Source organism: Alosa alosa, chromosome 11, assembly GCF_017589495.1.
Source record: "Alosa alosa isolate M-15738 ecotype Scorff River chromosome 11, AALO_Geno_1.1, whole genome shotgun sequence".
NCBI lineage: Eukaryota > Metazoa > Chordata > Actinopteri > Clupeiformes > Clupeidae > Alosa > Alosa alosa.
The window spans coordinates 32,584,855-32,596,486 of record NC_063199.1 but is presented as its reverse complement, the minus strand read 5'-3'; the positions used below and the strand labels follow the sequence as shown (position 1 = coordinate 32,596,486).

The 11,632-nt window shown below is 48.6% G+C and overlaps 1 protein-coding gene across 1 annotated transcript in view; it reads right to left on the bottom strand.

Moving 5' to 3' along the window:
* Positions 1 to 1,953: 1,953 nt before the first annotated feature.
* Positions 1,954 to 11,632, bottom strand: part of kcnq1.2 (potassium voltage-gated channel, KQT-like subfamily, member 1.2) — a 167,768-nt gene continuing 158,089 nt past the window's right edge. Inside the window, 1 exon segment of the mRNA XM_048256163.1 lies at positions 1,954 to 2,322. Within this exon segment, the coding sequence (XP_048112120.1) occupies positions 2,170 to 2,322 (153 nt within the window). The 3' untranslated portion in view covers positions 1,954 to 2,169.

Here is an 11,632-nt window from a genome sequence, read left to right as displayed (position 1 = left end):
CTTGTTGTTCTTGGGACATCCAGCTGAGTTTTTGGCCTTTGAAGGCCGATATAATTGAGTGGTAATTTGAGATGGATTCTCTCTCTCTCTCTACTTCTTCCATTCTTTGTTCGTCACTTTATGGAATATTAAAATCTAGAAGTAAGCAGACTGATATATTATATATTTATGTTTTTAACAAAACTTTGGCAGGATGGAAAGAAATCTAAAGACACATAAACCGTGTGGGCTCTGTGTGTTGTGTTTACCTTAAGACTTGATAGGCTGAATTTCCCTCTCAAGAATACTTAGAAAAAGTGACTCACATGAATGAAGAAACATTCAGATAAAGACAGCTAAAGAGTTAGTGTAGGGAAAATGAACAACGGGCTTAAATGTAGATTTTATTTACAACCTTTGAGAGTGTAATAAATATATTTTTTAAATATTTCTAGACAACCCAATAGACCAGTACATGTTGAACACATGGTAATAATGAATATGGCCATTCTATTTACATTTCTTACAAAACTGTACAAATATACGGTCAGAGGAGTGAGCCCCGTCTCAAACAATAACCAGGTTCCTTCCAACTGCCTTTTGGTACATTTACGACTAACCTTGGGATTAACCACAGCAAAAAGAAAAAGCAGGAAAATGGTAAGTTGAAATCCTCTCTCCTCTTCCTCAATCACCCCCTTTCTGTGGCTTGTCAGCCTTCGAGATTGTACAGTCCATAATTATGACTTAAATACACATTGCAAAAAAAAAAAAAAAAAAGTGGGGCTTTGTGATTGTTGGTGCTTTTTTGTTGCTGGCAGTACACCAACAGAAGATAAACACATTAACTGAAGCTGTGGACCACAACCTCACGCACAGAGACTTGTTCTTTTTGGCAAATTGATATTTCAGTGCCTTTTTTTACCTCATGATGAGGCCGGGCTCCTGCTGCCTACTGTTTAAATTGTACACATTTTTCCAACTTTTCTTTTCATTAGGCCTACTCGGTTACTCACTCGCGCAGTAATCTAGCCTTGCCAGGAATTCAGCACTTTAATTACCATGAGTGAGAAAAATAATCATGGATTTAATGGGGCAAATTTATTTCAAATTGCACACTGCTAGTGTGGACCTAGGAAGGAAAATAAGAGTGTTTTAGCTTTGGGGAACGTTAAATGAATATCCTAGTGAAAATCTTGGCACTCAGCTCTGGACAAACTGCACAACACACCATAAGTCTCAGTCTTCCTCACTTGTATTCCTGTAATACTCCATTAAACCCTGTCATGGCTTTTTTCCTATTTTTATTAGCTTAACCGTAGCCATAAATTAGGGGAAGATTACTTGCTGGAGCCCATTTTCACCCCTGCAGTCGGGGCTGAGGCTGAGGACATTCTTTACTGTTCTGTCTCTATGTCACCTGAGCTGTAGCAACAAACTCACGGCGGACATCCACAATAATGGCCTATGTGGATGTGGGGAGACTATCCAGTGCTATGCTGTTTACATCTGCTCGAGTGGTGCCAAAACCATCAGTAGAATACACAGACTTGAGTTTATAATCACTATGGCTGTTTCAATCCCTTTAGAAATCCCCATTGAAAGACAGTAGAAGGATTGAGATGATGAAGATGTTGTTTGCCTGGCTATTTGTTGTGTTAAAACTCTAACTGAGCTGTGTAACGGAGAACGTAAGGAGGTGTGAGAGGAAACCACATCCTGCCATTCGACCTCTTGTAACCTCTTTCTGTTCTGAACACGAACAGCTCTGCTCTTTTGACCTGCCCTCTGAAAAGGTGTTGGAGGTGAACACTTCACCTGGGCTCCTCTGCTAATCTCAAAGGTGTGGAGGTGAACACTTCACCTGGGCTCCTCTGCTAATCTCAAAGAGAATGATTAGAGTCAGAGTCCAGTTGGTGGCTTTCTCTTTCCAGGTCAAGGGTCATTGTTGATATTGAGTGTGTGTGTGTGTGTGTGTGGGGGGGGTGAAGACTCGAGGTTTTGGAGGTCCCTCCCTCCTCCAGCTACTCCTCCCACAATCTGCTGTGGCCGTCACATTCATCTCCGGTGCGGGTGATGGTGTTTTGTCCAGGGTGGGGTGGTCATCTCCGGTGCGGGTGATGGTGTTTTGTCCAGGGTGGGGTGGTCATCTCCGGTGCGGGTGATGGTGTTTTGTCCAGGGTGGGGTGGTCAGTGGCCCTCGTCCATGCTGACGCCCATGTGCTTCATGACGGTGACGCGGGAGCTGTGGTGTGCCGGCTTCTGCAGGAGCTCAGGCTTGGGCTTGAAGTGCTCCACCAGGATCTTCAGGATGTCCTCCATCTTCTGGTTCATGTCCAGCACCTGCACACAAGGGAGGAAATGAAACTGGCTTCCTCTGGCCTGTGAGACAAACCAAACCCCAGTGGATCAGAGGCACTTTTGGTATGTCCACATCTGAAAACGTGAGAAGTGATTTACATGATAGCTCAGTAAATATGTCATCATGTTTGACAGACTGACCCTGGATAATGATGTGTTTCTGCGCTACACAGAGCTTTCATTACAGGACAGTAACACAGAGAGCCTGTTGTGGCTATAAAACGGCAAAAACTCTGAGAGCAGCTCGCTAACACACGCACACACACACACATATATACTGTAGACACAAACACACCCAAAACAGTGTTTATAGATATCCCAATGATCAGTATGTCTGTGATAAAAATACACACAGTTTGAAAATAAACACTCAAAGCTTCAACTAAATGCCTCATGAACTATTCCAAAATTAATTGCATTCATTTCTCCTCTAAAGTTGGAGAGTTTTCAAGCAAATGTAATAAAAATGTCCTGATTCGATGCCAAGGTCGCACTCAAGTAAAAATGAAAAATCGACTAAACAAACACACAGATATATGGAAATAAATTCAATAAATATATCACCAGCAGGGTCAAAGGGTCTTGGTTCGAGTTGCCATTTGAACAACACTGGGGTCACCATAGAGGTCTCTTGGGTAATGGTGGGTAAAAAGAGCCAGATGCTTGCCAGAGAGAGGCATTGCACTCAAGCAGTGAAAAAGTCCCTCTCGATTCTCAGCCTTCCCATCTCAACCCACAGCTGAGACGGATCTCTAAAAAGCAGGGAACCACGAAACGCCATGTGCGCTGCGCCACTTTGTTTAAATGGGACTGATTTGTGGCATGTATATTATCATTTACTTATATTACTGTTTGCACGGGATATTTATTGGAGAGGATATACGAGACTCCGAAGAACCTTCTTATAACACTGCAAGCCCTCTTAGAACACGAGTGAACTCCCTTTGCCATCAGTCAAAGAATTGGCACACAGGCGATATAAACAAAAGAAATGAGTACCAAGTAAAACTAACCAAGACCCAGAGACAGAGAGTTCACCAAGCACTGCATTTGACCCCGTGGCTTACCAGAGAGCCGACAGAAATATATTTGCACAAAAACGGGAGAACGTTCACTACCCAGTCTGGGGGAAATATAAATCTGTATCATAAACATGTCTGTAGTAATCTGAAGTGTTATCAACATTCCAGCAGCATGGCTTTTTGCACGGCTCCGAGATTCCTGCGTGTGCTCGCGCCGAACGGCCTGACCCTCGGAGACCTCTGGAACACAAAACATCGGCCAGTGCGAGCCCCTGCCTCCGACTTTTACCACTGAGCGTCAGGCTCCGAAAATATACCCAGCTATTTGTTTTTTAGCTGTTTTTAGAATGAAAAGAATAATTTAAAAACCCATCTCTGCCTCCCCATCACCAGTGTGGTCAGTGGGCCGTTGAGGGAGAGGGAGAGTGAGTGCCCTGGGGGCGGGGGGTCTGCGGGGGACGAGGCTGTGCGGCTCTTCGTCTTCAGCTCGGGACATGTGATACAGGGACAGGTGACTCCTCAGCTGTCTGGGACACATGGCACAAAGGGCAGACCATAGGCCCTGCCCCCAGCCCCACCCACCCACGCCCATTTGGCCCCCAGCCCCACCCATGCCCATGCCCATTTGGCCCCCAGCCCCACGCCTTACCCATTTGGCTACGCCACAGGCGCTATCTAGCCCCACTGAAAAGCCAACAAGAACCACACACACCAACCACTGTCAGCAAATACATGGAAAAAAAATATTCTAAGGGGCAGACATATTCCTCTGTCAACGTGGAGTTCATTCTACGACGGACCCCTAGGGGACATGCAGTCTGCGCAGGCGTGATCGGGGGGCTGGGCGTCTCTGTGTCGGTGAGAGAGGTAGTGGTGACGAAGTCTCCTTTACCATCATCTTGTCCTTGCCTGCCTGCTGGCTCTCCTGGGGACAAAGCAGGTCAGGTGATGCTAATGGGGACGACAACCAGGAGGACAACAACTGGCCAGACAATGGTGGTGTTCTCAGGACAACACCCTTCCTGCCCTCCTCCACCCACCTGAGTCTCCCAACAAAACAAGTCCCCTGCCTGCAGAATGTGCCGATCCCTCCCACCACTTGTTTGTGAGTCTGTTGACAATGTTGAGGAGGTCAACATGTCCCCGGCAGCTGATGTTTTGCCTAGGACACACCTAAGACTCCCCACACTGTGGCTGATAAACAAATAAGGAGGTGAAAAAGGACTGGTTGAAAATGGAAATGCCTAATCATTTTCATGCATGCGTGAAGACCGATGCTTTGCATTATTCTGAATAGGTGGACCCGTGGTGTCAGATGTTGCTGAGTCATGGTTAAACATAGTCTTACCATACGCAACCAGCCAGCTGATATTTCAAAGAAAATGTTTCTCTCTCACTATGTGTATGTGCACTTGTGTGTATGAAAGAGAGAGAGAGAGAGAGAGAGAGAGAGAGAGAGAAGAGAGAGGGACTGCACCTTGCCTGCTGTGTAACACTACAGTTCTGCTCATGTTTGCCAAACAATGAGGAAGAGAATGTATTACAACTATGACTGGCTACCTTGACATTGACATCATGCCAGCCCATTCTTCCTCAGTCTGATAAGGTGTTGCCATTTCCCATCACATTGTATCATCACACACATCATGCCTGCAGTAGCACACTGAAATTCCAAACCTTATCATTACTGCAGCACCAGTATGTGTCATTAGGTCAAAGGGAGGCTGACCAGGCCCTCACATACTAAACTGCGCTTCATGATATCATCAATGAGGAAGTCTCCCCTGATCTCCTGTAGTGATTGTGACTGTGAAAAATAGCTGATTGTAAAAACTCAGGCAGTCTTGTGTTTCACACTGCCATCTGTTGGAAGACAGAGAAGGGAGAGATGAGCAGGATGTGAACTGGTAACTTGTGTGTGTGTAAGAGAGAGAGAGAGAGAGAGGGAAAGAATGAGAGAGTGGGAGTGTATCTGTAAGATAGAGAGACAGAGAAAGAGAGAAAGTCTCCACAGACCATTAGTCAGTTGTGTCCGTGTAGTGTGGGACATATCTAATGTATGCTGAAGGTGTTAATGTGCAGTGAAGAGATAAAAACGAAAAACACAGATCTGTTGCGAGTGAAAGCTCTATCTGTGGCCAAGCACACATCCTACTCTTCCAACAGGACTCAGGTGACGGCCAGACACTTTATGACATTCACAGAGCAAGCATGTGCAGTGCATTTGTACGTGGCTTGTCAAGCAAGACAAGTAACAAGCAAATTTGTCTGCCAGTGCGTTGAGTAAATTTGTCTTGATAAGACTTCTTAAAATAAGTCAAGGTCTTCTTAAATTAAGTCAAAATGATCTTACGAGAGAGCACTAGGTAAGTCTTTTCATACTAAAAACAATACCAAATAGATTCTTTGATCTTAATAGAAGATTATTAACACTTGGTTAGATTTCATTTTTTGCAGTGCAGCTAGCCATCAGACAGCTACAATAGAGTTGGAGGGCACGCCAGGGCTCAGTCCCACGCTGCGTCTTGCCCTGACCTCCCCAAGCACACTCATACTGTCAGCATACACATGCATGTACACACAATTACACACACACACACACACACACACATGTGCTGCATACGTACATGAACACACTGAACAAAGTACACTATGTAAATACACACACATTCCAATTACACACACTCCCAAACTCAGTGAGGTGGTGAGCGCTGAGCAAGTGTGTGAGGCTTCCTGTCTCTGTGAAGAACAACACACTCAGGGTCAGGTGAGGTGAGCGCTGGGGTCCTGGGTCTGCTGTGGCCCTCACTGCCTCTGCGTTATTGTGTGCCATTTCCCTCTCTCCCTCCCTCTCTCTCTCTCTCTCTCTTTTCCTCACTCTCTCTCTATCTTTCCCTCCCTCCCTCCCCCTCTCTGTTCCTCTCTCGGACAAAACAGGAGAGGGAGAGAGAGGGAGGGGCTAAAGACAAAAAAATGGTGAGAGAGGGAACAACAAAAGAGGAAAAAAAATACAGAAAAACTGAGTGTGGAGGGAGAGAGATTACAACTTCCAAGATCTCCTGACTGAACAATACAATATGGAAGGCTTGGCTTTAGAACAAAATAAAAATGACAGAGGGAGGGAGAAAGCATGAGAGAGAGAGAGAGAGAGAGAGGAGAGGGGGAAGTAAAGGAATAGGAAAGGAAGTTCTGTTCCATGTTTCTTTCAGCACAGTGGATAACATAAAGTTCACACCAAGTGGCCCCTGCACAAAAAAAACAGAATGATTTTAGGCAGATTTTATTGTCCTGTCTCTGTTTTTCTCATCTTTCCCACACACACAGACACACACACACACACAGACACACACACACACACAGACACATAGGTTATTGGAAGTTGTAAGTCACAACAATCTCTCTGGACACAGCTGGAGAAGAGAGACAGGGAGCGAGACAGAGAGAGAGAACGAGAGACAGAGAGAGGGAGAGACAGAGAGAGACAGAGAGAGAGAGACAGTGTGTCTGAGTGGAGGTGCACAGACAGGGACATCCTCGTGGCCTCTCTTCAACTGGAACACGGGACCAGCATCAGAGAAGCGCACGCAAGGCAAGGCAGTCGGCCGGACAGCCGGCACACACTTCAAAGGCCAATTTCACTTCAACAGCTCGCTATTATTCTTGGATCAGAGTGTCTGTCTCCTCTTTCCCTCTCTCCAAATGAGTCCCGCCTGTGGGCTGTCTGGGGTGGGATGCTGGGAGACGAGCAAGAGGAACACACTGGGCACACAAGCCCGCTCTGAGCCCTACTGACACTGTGTTGATCACCAGCGAGGAGCCGCGGAGAGAGGAGAGCCCCAGTCAGAGTGGGATGCGCTGTGCTGCAGGGCACGGGCTCCTCGGGGTTATCTGAGGTAGCGTTAGTGTGGAGTCGGCTGGGAGCTGCTGGGAACCTCTGGGGCAGGCCCAGATTTGAGCTCATGTCTGTTGTTGATGTGAGCCCAAGCTGGAGGCCTGTGTGTGTGTGTGTGTGTGTGTGTGTGTGTGTGTCAGTGTCAGACGGAGTTTAATGCTAACCGGGTTTCAGGGCTGCACAGAGGCGGAAGCCAGAGGCTGGGGTTGGGAGGCAAGTTGTTTTGAAAGATGCAGGTCCGTGTGTGTTTGTGTGAGCGGCTACAGCGTGTGTTCAAGGCCGGTGTGTGTGTTACCATGTGATAGCAATGTCAGAGGAGAGAGCAAAGGAGGTGGAGAGACCAAGAGAAAAACAAAATGAAAAAAAAAAAACTGAAGGAAAAAAAAAAAAACAATATAGGATCCTGAATCAATTTGCCTGGGCAGCTTGAGTTGTGTCTGGCCTCAGCCAATTGGAAGAGGAGCAGAGCGAGTGTGTGTGTGTGTGTGTGTGTGTGTGTGTGTGTGGAGCAGGGCTCAGGTTCGCCCAGTTGCCCTTTTGCCAAGATGAATGGATTCAGTTTAACATTGGCAGATACAATATGTTCTTTGTATTTGAAAAAAAGAAAAGCCAAAAAAAAAAAAAAATACGAGAAGAGAAAGGAGGGTGGAGGAGAGAAGGGTGGGGTTGAGGGGTCTGGCTAGGGGAGGAGGAGGAGGGAGAGAAGGGTGGGGTTGAGGGGTCTGGCTAGGGGAGGAGGAGGAGGGAGAGAAGGGTGGGGTTGAGGGGTCTGGCTAGGGGGAGGAGGGAGGAGGGGGAGGAGAGAAGGGTGGGGTTGAGGGGTCTGGCTAGGGGAGGAGGAGGAGGGAGGGAGGGGTGGGGTGAGGGGTCTGGGCTAGGGGGGAGGAGGAGGAGGGGAGGAGAGAAGGGGTGGGGTTGAGGGTCTGGCTAGGGGAGGAGGAGGAGGGTGGAGGAGAGAAGGGTGGGGTTGGGAGTCTGGCTAGGGAGGAGAAGGAGGGTGGAGGAGAGAAGGGGGGGTTGAGGGGTCTGGCTAGGGAGGAGGAGGAGGGTGGAGGAGAGAAGGGTGGGGTTGAGGGGTCTGGCTAGGGGAGAGGAAGGGAGGGGGGGGTGGGGCTGAGGGGGTCTGGCAGGAGGAGGAGGGTGGTGCTGGTGTGGGGAGAGAACAGGAGGGGTCTGGCTACCAAGGAGGTCGCTGGTGGTGCTGGTGTGGGGGAAGAACAGGAAACCTGATGTGTATGATAAGTATCGAGGCCTGTGCCACGTGCCATCAAACTGTAGCCAAAGCCTTTCCGGGGAGGGCCCGCGTGCGCGCGCGTGTGTGTGTGTGCGTGTGTGTGCAGGGGTAGTGAGAGTGGTGGGCTGGGTCGGATGGCTGGGTGGAGGTGGGCTAATCTCTTTCTGAGGGGGGTGGTGGTGGTGGGGACACACGCGCTCAAAGCAGCTTTTGTTTTAGAGCAGCTCCTGAGAGAAGGAACAATCTCCCGGTGCTACAACCTTCCCTCCCTTTCTCCATCTCTCTCTCTCTCTCTCTCGATCTCTTTCTCTCTTTCTGGATCTCCCCATTGCTATTGCTATTGTGCTCTTGGGGGCCTTAGCTTCAGGTCCCCAGGAACTAGTTCATGAGATTTCGGGCACCGGGCGAGCAAGCTGACCAGCCGGCCTGTGTGCGCTCCACCGAGGGAGCGACATGCGTGAGCGTGAGCGTGAGCGTGGTGTGTGGCCGCACGTGGGAAACACTGATGCTTTTCACATTGGGAGGCAGGCCCCATAAATTTTCAAATAGGAGAACCGTCCCAGACGGGCTTTGATGTTGAGGCGAGGCATACTCCCATATTTCATGCCAGCCAATAAAAAAAAGCAAATCATGAAAAATGACACCGCTAAAAGCAGGTCTTTGACAAGACGGACAGTCTTCAGCCTAAATCTTGAGATAAATAAGGCGTGCGAAAGACGCCTGAACTGTGGTCTGCTGGGAGCAGCACAGTCTCCTTTAGTCTGCCGAAGAGTAACAGCATTAGCAGCATGTGGTCAATCATCTCTTGTGTGGGGACAAGGGTCCCCCGTCAAAGCGTAAAACAGAATCCTCAAAAGGCTCCCATAACTGGCAATGAACTGACATCATATAGAGCAGTGTCCTTCGTTGGTATTAATGCGACCATAACAATGTATGTATGTATGTCTGTGGGTGAGAGTGACTCAGTAGCACGTCCACGCCTCTTGGTGTTTGGTGGCACAGGCTCATTTTTTTTATTTTTTATTATTTAGCTAGAGCTCCATAAACATTCGGCCAGTTGCCATTGTGGACATTTGTGCAGGGTGACAGCTGGGAGGCTGGCTCTCTTTACTAGTCCCCTGTGGGGGCCAAGTGAACAGGGGTGGCAACAAGCCCTCTTTCACTCACACAGACACTCCCTCACACACAAGCACTAACACGCCCCCACACACACACAGACTTACTCACACTGAGACATGTCTTAATCTACAGACTTTTTCAGGTATACCCATTTTATTTATTTATATATCTATTTGTGTGTATGTGTCAAATTTCTACAAACAAACTCTTGTAAATCCCTGACATTAATTGTTGATGAGTGAAATGGAATAGGCATGCAGTTCAGCCTTACGCAGCCACTTTCTTGCATCCAGGGCAGGGAGGAGTGTGTGTGTGTTTACACTGCATGGCATGACTTCAGCTGTCATGACATCATGATAACATGAGTAAAGGCCTTGAACGCATGCTGGCAGGAGGGCAGCCGTGGCCCACTGGTTAGCACTCTGGACTTGTAACCGTCGGGTTGCCGGTTCGAGCCCCGACCAGTGGGCCTCGGCTGAAATGCCCTTGAGCAAGGCACCTAACCCCTCACTGCAACCCGAAGCCGCCAGCAGGCAGCTCACTGCACCGGATTAGTGTGTGCTTCACCTCACTGTGTGTTTCACTGTGTGCTGTTTGTGTTTCACTAATTCACCGATTGGGTTAAATGCAGAGACCAAATTTCCCTCACGGGATCAAAAGAGTATATATACTTATACTAGGAGTGTGCATGCAGGTTACGAGAGGTGTATGTGTGTGCGAGAGAGTCTGGCTATGGGCACTTTGCATCATAAGGCAAAGGTGTGAAAAACATTGCCTTTATCTGCTGTTGCGCTTTGTCTGAAGTTATGAGTCACCTTTGAGTCAGCACTGAATCAGACAACCGCTCTAAAAAAAAAGCACATAGCAGACAGTATTCACACTCACACACACAAATTGAAAAAATAATCTCGCACAACTGCCCATACACAGGAATGACCAGACCAGTTCACGGCTGCCCAGACAGACACACCCAAACGCCAAACCCTAAACCCACACACGTCGTGCCCACAGGTGTCATATAAGCATGACAGGAGGGGAACAAATGCTTCTCCTCTGTGAGCCGAGAAGCCGCGCTGAGTGGCCCAGGGAGTGGACGGACCAGTCAGCCTAAAGAGCGCTTTGGCCAGCAGCTGCTCCCACTTATAAACACCCGCCACCACACAAGGCCACGGGGCCGGTCTGACCGGGAGCACTGAGGCATCCAGGGTATGGTTGACCAGGACCTTAACCTAGTGAACTTGATTGAATCACAAAAATGAGGAACAAACAAGGAAGGTTAAAGCCAGCACCACAGTCATTTCACACTACTACTGCTAGTGCTACTGCTATGATTCATTTGTTTATTCGCTTAGAACAACCCAAAGGGTTTTTGAGATGCTCAACCCAGGCCCCATTATCTGCTGCTTAGGGATTGCTGATAACCTCCCCTCTTGCCCTGAGGCCCCAGACCTAAATGTGTGTGTGTGTGTGTAAGTATGTGTGTGTTGAGTGTGTGTGTGTCCGAGAGTGGCGAAGGGTAACAAGTGCCCGTGCTCCACCCTCACCACCTCCTCCTCCACCACCTCCACCTCCACCACCTCCTCCTCCTCCACCACCTCCTCCTCCACCTCGTCCTCCTCCACCACCTCCTCCTCCTCCTCCTCCGATCATCATCCCGCTCACCCCCCACCCTCACCTCCCACATCCAAGTCACAGCAGATGGCGGCGCGGTATGAAGCGTTAATCCGCCCCTCCGTGCTCCGTGGCGCTCAGCTGTTGGGGAGGAAGGGAGAAGTGAGACACGCTCAGGGCCCCTAAACGCCTCCTTTCCAAATATAGGAACTCCACATGCTGACGCTGCAACGTTTTTGTTTATTGTTGTCGAAAGCGCCTCTTGGAAACTGCGAGGGCAATGTCTCTGCTGTTCTACAGATGTGGGGCCAGCGGTGCAAAGTGTTTTTTTTTTCTGTGGGGGTTTAGACACAGTGGGCCAGATGTACTAACGCTTTTTGCCCACTTGTAGGCGATTTGTTTCGCAGAATGTGC